Source organism: Maylandia zebra, linkage group LG15 (assembly GCF_041146795.1).
Source record: "Maylandia zebra isolate NMK-2024a linkage group LG15, Mzebra_GT3a, whole genome shotgun sequence".
NCBI lineage: Eukaryota > Metazoa > Chordata > Actinopteri > Cichliformes > Cichlidae > Maylandia > Maylandia zebra.
The window spans coordinates 40,938,073-40,954,562 of NC_135181.1; the positions used below are offsets into that span (position 1 = coordinate 40,938,073).

At 41.0% G+C, this 16,490-nt stretch overlaps 1 protein-coding gene across 1 annotated transcript; it reads right to left on the reverse strand.

Annotated features, from left to right (window-relative positions):
* Positions 1 to 33: 33 nt before the first annotated feature.
* On the reverse strand, positions 34 to 16,213 carry si:ch211-1a19.3 (uncharacterized). Its single transcript, XM_004561545.6, has 5 exons — positions 15,593 to 16,213; positions 8,783 to 8,879; positions 3,556 to 3,709; positions 3,319 to 3,464; positions 34 to 1,360 (listed from the first exon to the last, which is right to left on the reverse strand). Coding segments are annotated over exons 1-5 (726 nt in total). The 5' UTR covers positions 15,920 to 16,213; the 3' UTR covers positions 34 to 1,358.
* Positions 16,214 to 16,490: the final 277 nt, after the last annotated feature.

Sequence of the window (16,490 nt, forward strand, 5' to 3'; positions counted from 1 at the left end):
AGATACTACTGTATTTATAATCATGATTACACATCACAGTTCAAAGTTATCTTTATTTATCAGTTTCTGGGTTATTTTAATGAACAACAGATGGAACGATATTGGGGACAGTCTTAAGTTTGTACTTTTGCCTTACAGGGATTATTTGCACATAGTCTGACCTCTACCTTTTGCATACATGCAAACACTGACTTGGATACTCATATTAAAAAGTTTCAATCACTGAAACAGTACATGTGAAAAAAATGACCAAAAGCAGAATAAGTCAACTTTAAAAGATTTTAAGATCACTTGGTAACAGCCAGAGTGTGTGGTGTTTGATGTTTAATGAAGCTGACGTCAGCACTGTAGCTGCCGGTGTGAAAAGCATTAAAAACAAAGTAACATCTGTGATAATCAAATTTCTGTCTGTACTTGTTTGAAGTATGTACAAAAACCAGATAATCAGACAGGGTCCAGTTTTTGCATTAAGTTGAAAATTGCAAATTACATTAAATTTTCTGGCGACAAAAAATTTGTTGTGACCAAATAGAACATTTAATACCTGAAAAAAGTTGCACACTGAACATGTTGTCATGTTTACCTTACAAGTACTTGAGTGAAATTAAAACCAGCAATATTTCCAGAACACTTACATTACTCCAAGTGCCTCAACCTTTACTGCAACAAACATTTCAGATGTTCAACAGTAACATTTGAGGATATCCTGCAAAACCAACAGCTGCAATATTAAAACACTAAAATAGATCCTCAGATTTGGACGAAGTAACATTCAGGTTATTTCAGTCGTCAAAATTTCCCAATGAAAGCGCAAAGCTTGAAATGTACAAAAAAAGCTACTTTAATCCAAAACTGAGAAAAAAAATATGGTGTTAACCTAAAACAATCCTCAGGTTTATTTAAATGGAACATTGACCCCCACCCCCTCTGCCTAAAACAAAAGCATCTAATGAAAGTCATGAAAAGCCTGTAAAAGTCTTTTGGATGAGTGAAGCTTCAAGCGCACAAAAAGGCATGCAAAAAGCAAAACATCGTTCACACACTTGAACCTGATCGCAGCTAGCAGTAAAAATCTGACCTTTATCTGATTTCATTTAATGGAAATGGTTGTTCTACAAATGGTCATATGTAACAGTAAAAAAGACAGTCAACAGCGTCCAGTGGGCAGTAAACGTCTCAGCTGTGGGGTAAAAAACAAAAAGCAAGGTTTGTGTCCATTCAGCGTGATGCATCCCCACGGTAACCAGTTCGTTTGTTACGCAAAACGTTTGTACAGCAGTCGGTATGTTAGTCCAGGCTCCGCTCCTCCTGCTGGACAGCAGTGCTCGCTGTTAGTACGACCGTTTTCCATGTTCAACTCCTACAAAGCAGAAAAAACAAGTTAAGTGATGGTTATCATTAATTAACCTAAAATGCATGTGTTTGAATGTGGGAGGGAGCTGGAACCCAGACAGAACCCACACTGGGGAGAACATGCAGACTCCACACACAAGAAACTAGCTGGACAATGGGAGTTGAACCCAGGACCTCTTTGCTGTAGAGGTGGCAGTGTTAAACCCTTTGTCACCTTACCACCAATAAAGTGGGTGTCTATTCACTCTGCATAATACAGTAAATAAATAATGAACATCTCCTGTGTGTCTTGATGCATGCTCAACCATCCAGGTAAGTCAGTCCCAAAAGTTGATTTTGTTATCTGGACGTTTTCAGTGGGAGAAACGTTTCGTCGCTGATCCAGGTGACGTCTTCAGTCTCAGCTGACTGCAGGTTTCAATCTTATAAACAGTACGTCTGCATAATGACTGAAACCAGCCCTCTGAAGGAACAATGGGCTGGGAGGTCAGTTTATGATCATTCAGATTCTCATGACCACTGATCAACATCTACAGAGCAAAGATACATCTTTCGCCATCTTACAATGGTTTGATTGTAGCCATTCACCAACTCTCTATGAATGGTACTCATGGCCACTGATCAGTAGTTGTTGAGGCTGTTAAAATCTCCCAAATGGATAAAAAAAAACTGAAGAAATTTAACTAAAACAGTGACATAGATATATGTCACATGCAGATTAAGAGCTTACTTCCTTTAACAAAAGATGCAAAAGAAACTTGGTCATAATAATAATAAAGACATTTGAGTCTACTTTACAAAGCAAATACCAGAGCTCTGCGTTCCACTGAATTTACTTTTTCTTCACATTAAAAAACAATACAGAAAAAATACATGAAAAAAGTTCCACATATATTCAAACCTAAAAACTGTTTTTCTCTCAGAATAACTAAGTTTGCCAGATTAAATTCCATTTGCTTGAAACTTAGCAAATGGAATTTGATTTAGGACAACAGAAATGTGTAAAACAATGAAAATCTATGAAATCTCACGTTGTGGTGGTGGCAGATGGCTGCCTGTCCCCTAGCCTGGCTCTGCCGGAGCTTTCTTCCTGTTTAAAGGAAGTTTTTCTTTCCCACTGTCGCCTAGTTCCTGCTCATAGGGGCCGTTTGTTTTCTGTTTTTTCTGTATTTATGTAGGATCTTTACCTTACAGTGTAAAGCTCCTTGAGGCAACTGTTGTGATTTGGCACGATTTATATATAAAACTGAATTTAACTGAAGTGTCTAGCTCCACCCCAACATTTAAAGGACTCAAAAATTTAAAGGACTTATAATTTAAGGATGCTCTTTTCTACGGCTTTTCTGCAGCCTCTTCGTTGCAGTGAGCAACTCCAGCCAGCAGATGGAGAACTATTTATTTTGTGAGTGTGTGTCTTTCTTAATGAGAACTTAACCTGTGTGATGAACTATGGTATTTTAGTAACTGCAGATTCATGCAGACTTTTGTCATCATTTTATGTTGTTGCATATTATAATGACATGTTTAATCATTTATTTTACACCATTAATGAGTTTTTTCTGTTGAACGTTTTTTGCAAGTGACAATAGATCATTCATTTCCATGTTGTTACATTTTTAAGCAAAAGAGTTTCAATCTGTGTTTGTTGCAGGATGCCAGCTGGTAAATACTAAAGACATAAAAACTAACACACACACACACACACACACACACACACACACACACAATAAATAAAACTAAAGTAAAATGAAAAATGTTTTTAACAATAAACTCTTAAGTGAAATAAGCAAATCTACTTAAACTCAACTTTAAATAATTTAGCAAAGATAAAACCAGGATGACTCCCTGCTACACCCTGTGCAGAACACGTTTGGGTGCAGCAGGTTGTTTAGGATCAGATTTGGCATCATGCATAAGGGATTAACATTGCAGTGAGACAGATGTGTAAGCATTGTTGCTACTCACAGGTTATCAGATGCAGAGCACTGCAGACAAGCAGCATCAGTGCAGGAATACCAGCAAACAGAGGAGCAGTGGAACTAGGGGCAGAGGTGGGGGCCCGTGGCTGTGTCAGCTGAGGAGCTTCAGATTTGGTCGCTGTACACTTCTGACTGTTAACACAAAAGCAGAGACAGAGTCAGAACTACCGCCTCATTCAGGAGAATCCCCCAATGATCAGTTTAGCTCACAGTGTGGACTCACAGCTGCTTCTGCACAGCCTGCTTGCTGGACTCACAGCCTTTGGTCTGAGCCTGAGCTGCCATCATGTTGCTCTCAGCAGCCTTCTGCAGACTCTCTGCAGCCTCGGTCTTATGAACGGCCTGGGTCAGGTTCTGCTCAAGGGTGTCAATTTGATCTGAGAACAGAAAACAGGGAAAGCTCCAGTGAATGCAAGGAACCATGCAAAAACAGATGAACCACACAAACAGCACACATACAGGATACTTCCAGATTCTGTTAAAAGGGGATTCTCCCTCCCCACTGTCGCCAAGTGCTTCCTTACATGGGATTGGCTGATAGCTGAGGTTATCTTATTATATTGTCTCACAACATAAAGGATCTTGAGAGGACTGCGGTTGGAAACAGGTGCTTTAAAAAAAATGTAGATCTGTGAAGTAGAAATAAAACTCCAAGTCTACGTTCTGCTTAGTTTTCTGGACCTGTAGTCAGTTTTCCAACCCAGCAACAGTAACTAACCAATCCTACATTTGTTTTCTTGGGAACTCCTCAGTCCGGACACGCTTTGAGGGTTTGTCTCAGGTCTGCGCCTGCATTAGCTTATAAGGAAACATGGAGTGGTATCAGAGAGCCTCCAGTGGGAGCTATGTGAGGAATGACCTGTGCTGTGCTGCCAGCACTCGTCTTGTCTGGACTTTGACTTCGTTATTTGCAGAATGTTACTCAGGCTCAGTGAGATCATCATCATCAATCCTACAACCGGATTTTTTTTCTAGAGTTGTGTCATCATTTCACTTGTTTCCAACACACATTCATTTATTTCCTTTCATACTTAATTCTTTCCAACATTCCTCCACTTCCAAAAACCAGGCTCCTAAAGTCTTCTGCGAAACAGCAAAATTATTTCAGTATGTTTAAAAAAAGCAGCAACATCTAAAGCTGGAAAATGAACCTGAATCAGAAGCCTAAAAAACTGCAGCCCAAACCTGGTAAACAACAATTTTGACTTTGTAGCAAATCCCATCCTTCATAACAGCTGTAAAGTATGTGAACTTTTAAGTAACTTACCAGTTTAAATAAAGTTTGCATTATTAGGCATTTGGCTTATTTGACTGCCAGGTAGCTAGAGACATAGGGGGCTGTAGCTGTAGGTTCATAGCAATGACTGTATAAAAGTTTTCTACAGTCATTGGTGCATAGATGGTGTAAAAGATGAAAGTAGCTACCTAACATCATCCATTGGTTTCGTTGAGTCTGATTCTGAGATTAGGTTTTTTCCCATTGACATCTTGGTTTCAAAAACCAGAAGTGACAAGAAGGCACGGGTCTGATTGTGAAACCGCTTCCTAATGGCCTGAGACTGGAAACTTGTAAGTCAATGAGCATTCTTAAATTTTAAGCGTAACTTAATTTTTTTTATTCAGTATGACTCAAATGCAGTTATGTGATAAATAGCATGGCTCGCTGAATAACTGTCCAAGACATCTGCACTTTGGTTTTGGTGAAAAACAATTAGTGGGGTTTTATTAGTCTGTTTAATACATACATACAGCGTTTGGTGCAAACAGAAAAATTCCAGGGATCAAAAGCACACATTTTAAACGAAAACACGCCCTGGCTACATGTTTTTTCCTAGTCCGATGTTTTGTGACTGATTTCTTCCACACTGATTTGTTCATATTAAATAGTGACTGATGTTTATCAGAGCAACCCTCTCCCTTCTAACACAATGCTCCTTTCATATCTCCTCCGTACAGGAATTTATTGTTTCCCTTCAACCGCTTGCTGCAGGAAGTCACCTCCATTAATGTCTCCACTTCCCATCAGGCCGCTGTTCTTGCCCTGTTATTTTTTGAGATTCCTAGTCAAGAAAATTGCTTTCCTTCGTATGATAAAGATTAGTGTTTTATGGTACAGTATTAAAAAAAATCACTTAAACAATACAAAGAGTCCTTTAATGAAGTTTTAGTTTGACATCTGTTTTTTAATGAGCTCTTTTTAAAAAGGAACTACTTAAACCAAGTCCTGCTGCTTTGGTTCAAAACTCATAGTATGAACAGCTTTAAGAACTGATCTCATTGAACAAAAGTTAAGAATGTGAGTGCTGAGTTGACCAGCAGGAGAGAAGACATCTATGTGTCACCACAAAGTGGTGCCTCTGAACCTCAAACACTTTTTTAGTTTCATTTTCAGTTTACGATGAAACGAGACAAACAAGACTAAAGCAGATTATCTTTTGAGATGGTTATCTTATTTGTTGCCGTTTACTAGTTCAAACTGGTTTGACAAAGAAAAAATGCTGCTGTCATCCCTCTGACTACGCTATGGTTTTAGCATCTTTAGCTACCAGAAGTAGGCCCTCCAGGGCTAAATCAATAGGTTAAAATAAACACTGGGCACAGGTAATATTTTGGATCAGAATTTTAAAAAATGCATGTTTTCATTATCCAGGGTTAGAACATCTTAGATGACCCCATACTTAACTGATTAGTCAGTAATAGGTGGTTTGAATTAAGCTGCTGTGAAAGTGTTAATGACTAAACTTAATGACCAACCCAAAACCTTAGTCGATAGTGATTCTTTTCTGCATATTTGGTGTCCGGGACATTTTTACACTAAACATTAACATTACAGAGAATCCAGACATCATCTCCAAGACACTCAGAAAGCCCAACTGCCTCAACAACAAACAGATCTCCATGAGTGCAACTCTCAAAATGACAATATATAGACTTTACACCTGCTTAAAGAAATCCTACGTCACATATATACTACCAGACAAAACCTTGGACACACCTTCCAATTTCATGGTTTTGCTTTATTTTCATGACTATTTACATTGTAGATTCTCACTGAAGGCATCAAAATGAACACATGGAATTATGTAGTAAAAAAAGTGTGAAATAACTCAAAACTTTCCGTCCTTAGCTTTGATTACTGCCTTGCACTCTCTTGGCATTCTCTCAATGAGCTTCATGAGGTCGTCACCTGAAATGGTTTCCAACAGTCTTGAAGGAGTTCCCAGAGAGGCGGAGCGCTTGTCGGCCCTTTAGCCTTCACTTTGTGGTCCACCTCATCCGAAACCATCTTGATTGGGTTAAGGTCGGGTGACTGTGGAAGCCAGACCATCACTTCTTGGTCAGTTAGCTCTTACACAGCCTGGAGGTGTGTTTGGGGTCATTGTCCTGTTGTAATATTAATGATGGACTAATTAAACGGAAACTGGATGGGATGGCATGTTGCTACAGGATGCTGTGTTAGCCATGCTGGTTCAGTGTGCCACCTGCAAAGCCCCCCCACACCATCAAACCTCCTCCTCCATGTTTCACAGTGGGAACTATGCATGTAGAGATCATCCATTCACCTTTTCTGCATCGCACAAAGACAGCAGGTGGAACCAAAGATCTCAAATGTGGACTCATCAGACCAAAGCTCAGATTTCCTCTGGTCTAATGTCCACTCGTTGTGTTTCTTGGCCCAAACAAATCTCTTCTGCTTGTAGCTTTTCCTTAGTCTTGGTTTATCAGCAGCTATTTGACCACAAACGCCTGATTCACAGTCTCCTCTGAATAGTTGATGTAAAGATGTGTCAGCTACTGAAACGCTCTGTGACATTTATCTGGGCTCTAATCTGAGCTGCTGCTAACTTGCGATTTCTGAGGCTGGTGAATTTATCCTCAGCAGCAGAGGTGACTCTTGGGCTTCCTTTCCTGGGGCGGTCCTCGTGTGATCATGTTTCGTTGTAGCGCTTGATGGTTCTGGTGGCTGCACTTGGGGACACATTTGAAATTTCGTGAATTTTCCGGACCGACCGACGTTGAGTTCTTAAAGTAATGATGAACTGTTGTTTCTCTCTACTTAGCAGATTGGTTCTTGCCATAATATGAATTATAACAATTGTTAAATAGGGTTGTCAGCTGTGCACCAACCTGCATAACACAACTGATGGTCCCACTCAAGGCAAAGAAATTCTACAAATGAACCCTGACAAGACACGGCTGTGAAGTAGAAACCATTTCAGGTGACTACATCATGAAGCTCACTGAGAGAAGGCGGCTACTTTAAGGAATATAAAATATAAAACATATCAATATCTTATCAATCTTTTCTTTGCTACATAATTCTATATATCTGGCTTCAAATATTTGATTTCTTCAGTATGTATCTACAATGTAGGAAGTAGTATAAATAAAGAAAAACCATTAAATGAGGAGGCGTGTCTGAACCTTTGACTGGTAGTTTATACACCAAAAACACCACAAAGTGAACCACTTGCCTCCCTGAGAGAATGTGCACAAAAGAGGAAGTGAAACATAAATGGTTCCTAAACTCAAAACCATGCAGAGCTTCCTGTTGTAACACCTCAGTCGAAGGGTTTTTTTTACATAACTGTTTCATCAGCTTTAAAAGAATAACAAAGGATATGAAAGAACACCGATGGGCAGCTGTTTTACAGCGAGACATTGCCTGGCTTTGGAAAGAAAAACAAAACAACAAAAAATGATCTAATTAATTTTAGAAGCACCACACAATGCTGATGCAGTTCAACCATCAACCCTGCTGGTACTGAAATATCTCCAGCACTTGGATTCACACAGAATTTTGTAGTTTGTGTTGCTGCAAACAGCACAAAGAATCAAAGACAACTGTTGCACCAGGTTTTGGACCTGATCATTAGAGGAAACATGAAGATATGTAAGAGTTAAATTAAAATGCAGGTGTTGGAGTTTGTGACATGTTGAGCTGCTCTGTGAAGTCACTTCTGCCCTGCGAGCTGTTGGCATAGCGTTGTGATCCTTCAATACAGGGAAACCCACATTCCTCAGACCTGACGGGTCCCGCTGTTTGTTCTGAAAGTAATTACACCGGCAACAAAGGAACAATGCACCAGTGTTGTGTGTAAAGTTGCTACCTTGGCCAGGTTTTTATCTCAGAATTCCTGATAAAGTAAACATAAAAAAAGGAATAAATTCTACTGATGAGGCAAATCTACTGCGACAACGTACAGAAATGACCACAACACTGACAACGACATCCAGACAGAGTAATGGGTGCTTTAGGTGTTGAGACAACAACACCTACAACTTGGGCTGTTGCTGGTAATACCAGCCCTCCACTTCTTTTTGTTTTTTGACCGACCAATCGTGTATTTATTTACACTCTGTCCTCATGGCAACAGTGGAGGAAAATATGGCTAAGAATAGGGCCGGGGAAAAGTCTCCTTTCATGGCAGTGATGGAGTTTTTCCTACCTCTCAGCAGGCCGAGCTGAACAGTGAGGTTCGCTTCTTTCTGTCGCAGTTCCTCAATGTCCTCCTGCATGATGGTCATGTTCCTGTTCAGGAGGACCTGTAGAATGAATTAAACACACCCCAAAGGGAGAAGAAGAAAAAGAAACCTTGGTGTTACTGTGAGTTAACAGTTCTGTGCATTGCGTTTGTGTAATGTTTAGCTTTTCCTATCAATAATATTTCATTTTATATCACAAATCCCTTGATTTTAACAGCAAGATTTCTGACCGTGGTTCTGTCAACTATCAGCAACTTGTAGCAAGAGGGTCAGTGGTTAGTTTAAGACTACGCCCTTTTTTTCTTATGCCTCCATCATTATCAACCACATATTTTATATATATTGTAATAATTTAAAACTTACAGCAAAATTCTGATCAAAATCTGTAGGAAAACGATGCCACTGCTCACCTAATGGCCCGAGTACACATCACCCTGAGGCTACGATGGTGTGGACAAAAACATGCAGCTTCACTAACCACTGGGTGGCTTCACCAGGGTTATGTCCATGTTTTGTGTAAATTTACCACAAACAGTTTATTGGTGGTAAGAATTCATTTCTAGTCATACAATAGGATTCATATTTAGATTTAGTGAGTTTAAAAAAGTTCCTGTCTGAGACATTGTTGACTTTCTGAGTATTGTGAGAGAAAGATTTCACTTGTTTATTTTCAAGAAGCTTTAAAGATGTGGGGCATTGATTAGGTGTGAGGAGCGTGTTCCAACTGCTCATCCACTTTGTCACAAGGTGCTTCCTCCTCTTAGGAGGCAAGTATGTGGGCGTAAACAAACCTCACAGGTGTTTTGGATCAAAGGAAGCAATGAACCAAGAAACTGACAAGTAGATGAACCGGGACTACCTCTACTAACTAGTCACTAGTCTTTCAGTAGAACTCAAATGTTCACAACCAGCATGACAAGTTGACAGGTTCTTTATGTGTAACAACTAGAACTGCTGCCTCACCAAGAGTCACGTTGCAGTTTGAATCTCTGTACATGCAGTAAAGATTTTAAAGTTTAACAAAAGATTTATTTGTTTGTAAACAACGTTTTTCATGAAGTTGATTCTTTCCAACAATTTTATTGTTTTTATATATATGATTAGTTAAACCTGTAAATCAACTGCTAAAATGTGTGCTGGGTCTTCATGCCATCTCAGTGACTGTTGGGTTTGGCACACATCATGACTCAGACTCTCCGACTGAAGGTTTTCTGTTGCCTTCTTCCTGCTGTGTGATGGCAGGATTCCTCTTTGCTCTTTGGGAGCATGCAACATGAACATTTTGAGCAATTGAGAAAATTTGGCAAAGCTTAAGTCAGCAGTAGAAACATGAATTTAATTATGAACTTTTTTTCAGTAAAACAAATCTAGATATTTTGACTTCACATAAATAATATATAGCTAGGACTTTTTTGTTTTCTGTAATGAACAGAGCTTCTATGTGGCAACAACTCAGTGTTTCATATCATTTTTGGTACGACATCAACTTGGACCAAACTTTGTGTTCTCAGAGCTAAGCTGGTGACTGAAAGCAGGGCAGCGCTGGCTTTTAGAAGAATTCCTTTCATCACAGGCAACAGTTATTATTAGATGTAAAGGACCAGTCCAAACAAATCTCTCCATCCTGAGAGGCCTTTTAATGATACAATATAACATAATCTGTCCACTCAGACTTCACTGATGCTGTGCAGAGGCAGAGATCTTTATTACGTCAATCTCTTATCAATACTGGAGCATAAGGACAGGTTTCCAAAATCCCCCTATTGTTATCACAATGACTCCTCAGTATGTAAAGTGAGAACTTTCATGTTAGTTCTCAAACGTGAGAACTAAAGTCAACCTCTGCAGTGGTTTTGTATCATCACTGGTCGGAAGTTGAGTTGTGCGTTGGTTATTTTGACATCTGTAAAATATGGTGTAGTGCACTGTGGGATTGTTAGACGATTATGTGTAGGTTTTAGCATAACAACATTAAAGATATCTGCATGACTCAGGTTGATCAAAGGAGCTTGCAAAGAAAAGCGTCTGGACTTCTTTAAGTTGCTTGAAGACGTTTCACCTTCATCCAAGAAGCTTCTTCAGTTCTAAGGTCAAATGGTGGAGAGTCCCAGATATAAACCTAGTGGGAGTTTCCCCCCACAGAGGGACAAAAGGACCCCCTGATGATCCTCTAATCACCTGAGCCAAGGTGTGAAACTGGGCGTGGGTCCCAATCAGCCAGAGTTTCGGGTGAGTTCATTGTGAAACCTGGCCCCACCTTATCATGTGATTTCCTGAGGTCAGATGGCCCAGGATGTGAGTGGGCGTTAAGGCGTCTGGGAAGACAAAACGCCAAGACACAAACTTAACAATGTGGTGTTTGCTGTACAGTGCAGCGAGGAATGCTCAGACCTCTACATTGGAGAGACCAAACAGCCACTTCACAAGCGCATGGCACAACACAGAAGAGCCACCTCCACAGGACAAGACTCAGCAGTCCATCTGCATCTAGAGGTCAAAGGTCACTCTTTCGAGGATGCCAATGTTCACATTTTGGACAGAGAGGACAGATGGTTTGAAAGAGGAGTGAAAGAAGCATCTATGTCCACTGTGAGCGACCATCTTTGAACAGAGGCGGGGCTTACGACACCAACTGTCTGCCATCTATAATCCAGTTTTGAGATCCTTCCCAGACGCCTTAACGCCCACTCACATCCTGGGCCATCTGACCTCAGGAATTCACATGATAAGGTGGGGCCAGGTTTCACAATGAACACACCCGAAACTCTGGCTGATTGGGACCCACACCCAGTTTCCCACCTTGGCTCAGGCGACTAGAGGATCATCAGGGGGTCCTTTTGTCCCTCTGTGGGGGGAAACTCCCACTAGGTTTATATCTGGGACTCTCCACCATTTGACCTTAGAACTGAAGAAGCTTCTCGGATGAAGGTGAAACGTCTTCAAGCAACTTAAAAAAGTCCAGACGCTTTTCTTTGCAAGCTCCTTTGACTACGATGACCTGGATGACTGAGAACCTTCACAGACACGACTCAGGTTGATGGCGTTTCAGTGGTTCACTTTACCGTTTGATCAGTTTTTGGGTTTTTTCTTGTTTTCGTAGAACCTTTTTTGAAGGCTCGATGTAGGGATCTGGATTCCTTTCTGTTTGCTGTTCTTCTGCCCTCACAGCAGTGCTCCTTTCTGCTAACTGTGTGCTTTCTGATCTTTACCAATGTCTTAACATTCATACTGATTATTGATTTCTGATAGACAAGGAGTGCAAAAATGGTTCACGGGTAGGTGCTTCCAATGTTGCTGGTCTCATTGATAACTTTTACAGTAAAAAAAAAAAGTGCAATAACAATCACTTAAAGGAAGTTAATACCCAAGTCAAAAGACAAACATTACAGACAGCCTCAGCTGATTAACATGAAAACACACCAACTAAAATTAAACCCAGATCTCAAAATTTCACGTAACAACTGCAAATATCACATGTAGTCCAAACGTTTCACATCTGAGAGCTCAGAGCATGACTGGAAGGACTGAGCGACAGTTGTTCTTTACATGCAGAAAAGAAGAGCGTGTGTTTACGGCAGTGGAGTTTAACTGACACGTCCAGGCTTGTCCCTCGACAGAGGACGTTTTTGTCTTTCTTAATCCTGGAAAAAGGTTTTAGACAAATCCTAGGAAACTCCCACCTCTTACATTGTTGTTGCCTTTTTTTAACCAGTTTTTCTAATTAGATTTTCACTTACTCAGGTGCAGTTAACACTATTGCTTATTAGATGGCTAGAAGTAATGGTCATATAAGGTAACAGACTTTACTGCACGTCGCTCTGCACAGTCACACCCAAAGAACTAATCAGAATCAAGAAAAATCCAAGCACGGTGGAGTTACAGGTTTTGGACTTTCAGCATGAGTGCTGCAGGCTTTATGGAGCCAGAAAGGACTCGGATGGCGTTATCAGCCAGTGCTACCAAGTAGCCTCTGTTAGCAAGCCGCATCCATTTACTGTGTGGGTGTTTTATGCACACAGTCCTAAGTAACAAATACATAAAATATAAAACAAATAAATAAAAAAACACTACAATTTCATTTACTGCGAATTCAGCACAAACGTCTTGGACATGTTAGTAAAGTTAAGAATTATCTTTCAGATATCTCCTTTAAAAATCCTCCAAAAGGTCGTAAGTGTACTGGAGGAATTCCAGCTTTGGCCCCGTTGTTGTTAGATGCCCTCTGCATATTCACTGAATGTCCCGATTAACCAGCTGCAGTAATATAAGATAACCTTTCCTTTTTATAGACAGGTGAAATCTACATCAGAAGGATAGAGGTGGTGCAACTTTGTCAGGTCCCTTTGAAAACTTTGCATCCAAGGCTCAAAGCTTCTTAGGAGGATTTTGTTTGTTTGTTGTGCCTCACTTTTTACTTTTGCTTTCATTTGCTGGGAGGGTTTAGCCAGTACTTTGGGGTAAAACGAAACTCTTCACAATGGTAACCCTGTTTAGGTGGACTTTGCTAAAACTTTGTATGTCTGTGTGGGGATGCCACAGGAGACCTGCAAAAAGAAAAAGCCTGCACGGTTGACTTGACAGCATTAATTGCAGTGCTGGGGAAATGTTGATGAAGATAGTTGAGAATAACTGCTAACCTCTGAAAAGCAGCTGAAGGATATCTGACAGGATTTCTTCTACCAGCTTGAAGTTGAGCACAGGAAGCTGACAGGAAGGACAAAATAAACTTTGGTTTCTTTGGTACTTTCCAAAATGTCTGCTTTGTCAGTGTGGATGATCATCTTGCTATAATTCTCATAAACATGCATATTTAAGAGATCTTTGCTCATTGGCACTCAGCCCTAAAAGCAGCTTCAACATAAGATTCTGTTTCCTTGAGTTTCATTTTGCTTTTATGTTTGCGATGACCTGATTTGCGCACATCACAGTGGTGAGCATGTTTCTAGAAAAATGCTGTGTGTTTGTGCATGCATCCATTTCCATAATCTCAATAGCTGTGGACAGCTAGCAGCAATGACGCCTGCAACTACTTCAGCACAAAAATGTGTGCAGAAGCCAAACATTTTTACTGGATGAGTAGAAAAGTCAGAGTCAAGAGGGGAGAAGTTAGACTGAGGAAAAAGTAAGGAGCAGGCAGGGAGGGAGGAGTGAAGGAGTGGAGAGTGGGAGTGAGTCAGGACGAACCACAGGAGGAGGGAGAGAGAAGGCAAACACTCATTTTTTCCAACCAGCGACTCTCAGAATACAGAGTTGGAAATGTTGGAAGCAACTGAATGCCTCTTATCCTATAAACACTGAGTCAAGCCTGCAGGGAGGAAAAAAGTTGTTGTACGCGAAGGAAAATCAGGTCTCCCAAAGTGGAAAGAGTTGAGCAAAGAGGAGGAGAGAATCCCACTCTGTTCATATCTGAGCTCATTTTCACACTCAGAGAAATCCTTGTTGCATCAAACTCAGCTCTGCACCGTCACTGTGGATATTTCACATTTTGACTCCTAAACATGCTAAACTCTGGTCTCCGTCTACCCTCTCTGATGACATTTATTGATATGTCTCAGCATTTTTTCTTTTTGAGGACAGATGGAAGCCATTAGTGTTTTGGTGAGGTGGGTGGGGCAGCTTTGGTTTCAATTTTGCAAGCTGGATTAAAAAAAGATGCTATTTTCAGTATCAGTATTAAGTTTGTAATTTAAGTCAAACTATCATTCTTGGGAGCTTCCAGTGCATGCTGGGAAGTCTGCTGATGTTTGGGACTCATTGTGAGTTAAGCACAACTTCAGCTTCAGTCTAAAGCTGGCAAGAATAAAAAACTGAGGTGAATCTAATGCATTTCTATTTGGCTCTTTGCAGTGTCGACCGTATGACCGTAGGTTCTATTGGTGGTTGTGATGAAAGGAACCAATCAAAAAGGTTTTGACTTTTATTCCCGCAGTATCAAAGATAAAGAGAGCGTTTTTTTAAACCGGTTTAAAAGTCTAAAAAGTGAAAGGAGCATATTAGTCATTTAATTTAGTTGAAATTTGCCACCCAAACATCCACCTTTCCCCCCTTTCTACTTTGTGGAGCCTAGCTATGCCAGCTATCAAAGGGCAAGAGGCAGGTATGCCCTTCAGACAAATATTCCCACTAACATTCAATTAGGAATCATCATTAAACTGTGGGAGGAAGCAGGAGTACCCGGAGATGAGTAGAGCATGAACCTCCACACAGGAACACGGGACCTTCTTGGTGTACGAGAACAGTGCTAACCACTGTAGCAGCAGGCCAACCTACACAACATACTTCTATTAAAAAAGACGTAGAGCTTTTTAATTGTCGTGCACATGATATGGCAGGATAATATTTAGTAATTTGTTCATGTGCATATGACTGCAATGTTGCAGCTGAAAATTATTATAATGTCTTAGATACAATAAGAAGCTTCTGAAGGGTTTGTGGAGTTAAGGGTGTAGTAAGGCCAACCGACCATCGTGCAAACTAACCTCAAAGAAAATTACTCGTTGGTCCAACGATATATGAACATTTTCTAATATGAAGCAAAGGCTGGCTCACCATTTTAATGAAACAGCCATACTATGCAAAGATAGGTACAGCAGGAGGGGAGCTTTGCATGGCTCTGATAACTGATCCAACTGGTGCTCTGTTATTCTATTCTATTCTTTTCTATTTCTTCAACTAAGTCTACATCATTGTAAACTACATAATCAGTCTGACATAAATGCCACCCATGGGTAGCAGAGGAAGTGCTGAAATGATAAATAAATGACTGAACTCACGTTTTCCTGCCGGCACTCCTCCAGTGTGACGTTGGTGGTATTGAGTTGGCCCAGGAGCACCAGGTTCTCAGCTCTCTGTTGCTCTGTCTTCCTCCTTTCCTCCAACACCATCCTCTCCAGAGCTTCTTTGTTCTTGTTATACACCACCTTTGCCCCTTCCATCTTCTCGGTGACCTCCTGCAGCTCGGCGCGGCATTGGGCTGCGCCTTTCATGTCGGGAGATGTCGCCCACACCACGATCACGATGAGAGAGATGATGGACCAGAGCGCCAGCAGGGCAATCACCACACTCTTTACCATCTGGGAGGACTTGGAGGCGGCCGCCATCGGGGGGATTGGAGGCTATGAAAATGATGACAACGATGAAGAACGGTGGAGAACGGTGGAGCAGCTGCTCTCAGTAAGTCTCTCAGGTTGAAGTGAGCTGGAGTTTCCCTTCAGGCTGGGCAGGGACACAGGGAGGGGCTCCCTCACACGATGACAGGAGGACGGCAAACCTCACCATCTCCACCCCCAGGAACCATCCCACCCTGAACCTCGCCCTCCTTCTCTGTGTCGGTGTTATCAAACCCAGAGAGCATGCAGCGATCAACAGGAAAGTTACAACATCAGAGTGAAGCCAGCAGAGTTTAACACTCACACAGAGCTAAGTTGGAAAGTTACATGTAAAGAGAGAGGGAGGGTGTCTGTGGGTGTGTGGGTGTGTGTCGAACACTGAAGCTTTCTGTTTCTATTTCCCAGCTTGCCAGTGATGATCTTGGATGAACTCAAACTGCAAATATGCTCCAGGCAGAGAAATGAAACTCAGAAAAGAGAAACAGAGAAAAGAAAGACAAAGAAACGCAGCATCAGAAAGAAAACCTACTTTACAGCCGCATTCATGTTTTCATGCCAGCTG

What these genes read in the sequence shown, in the direction of transcription:
- si:ch211-1a19.3 (XM_004561545.6), bottom strand. Translation starts at nt 15,919, where the DNA reads ATGGCGGCCGCCTCCAAGTCCTCCCAGATGGTAAAGAGTGTGGTGATT. An exon ending in TCAGCTCGGCCTGCTGAGAG is followed by an intron (nt 3,710 to 8,782) that starts GTAGGAAAAACT and finishes TTCTGTTCTCAG; the next exon opens with ATCAAATTGACACCCTTGAG. An exon ending in CAGGCTGTGCAGAAGCAGCT is followed by an intron (nt 3,465 to 3,555) that starts GTGAGTCCACAC and finishes TTGTGTTAACAG; the next exon opens with TCAGAAGTGTACAGCGACCA.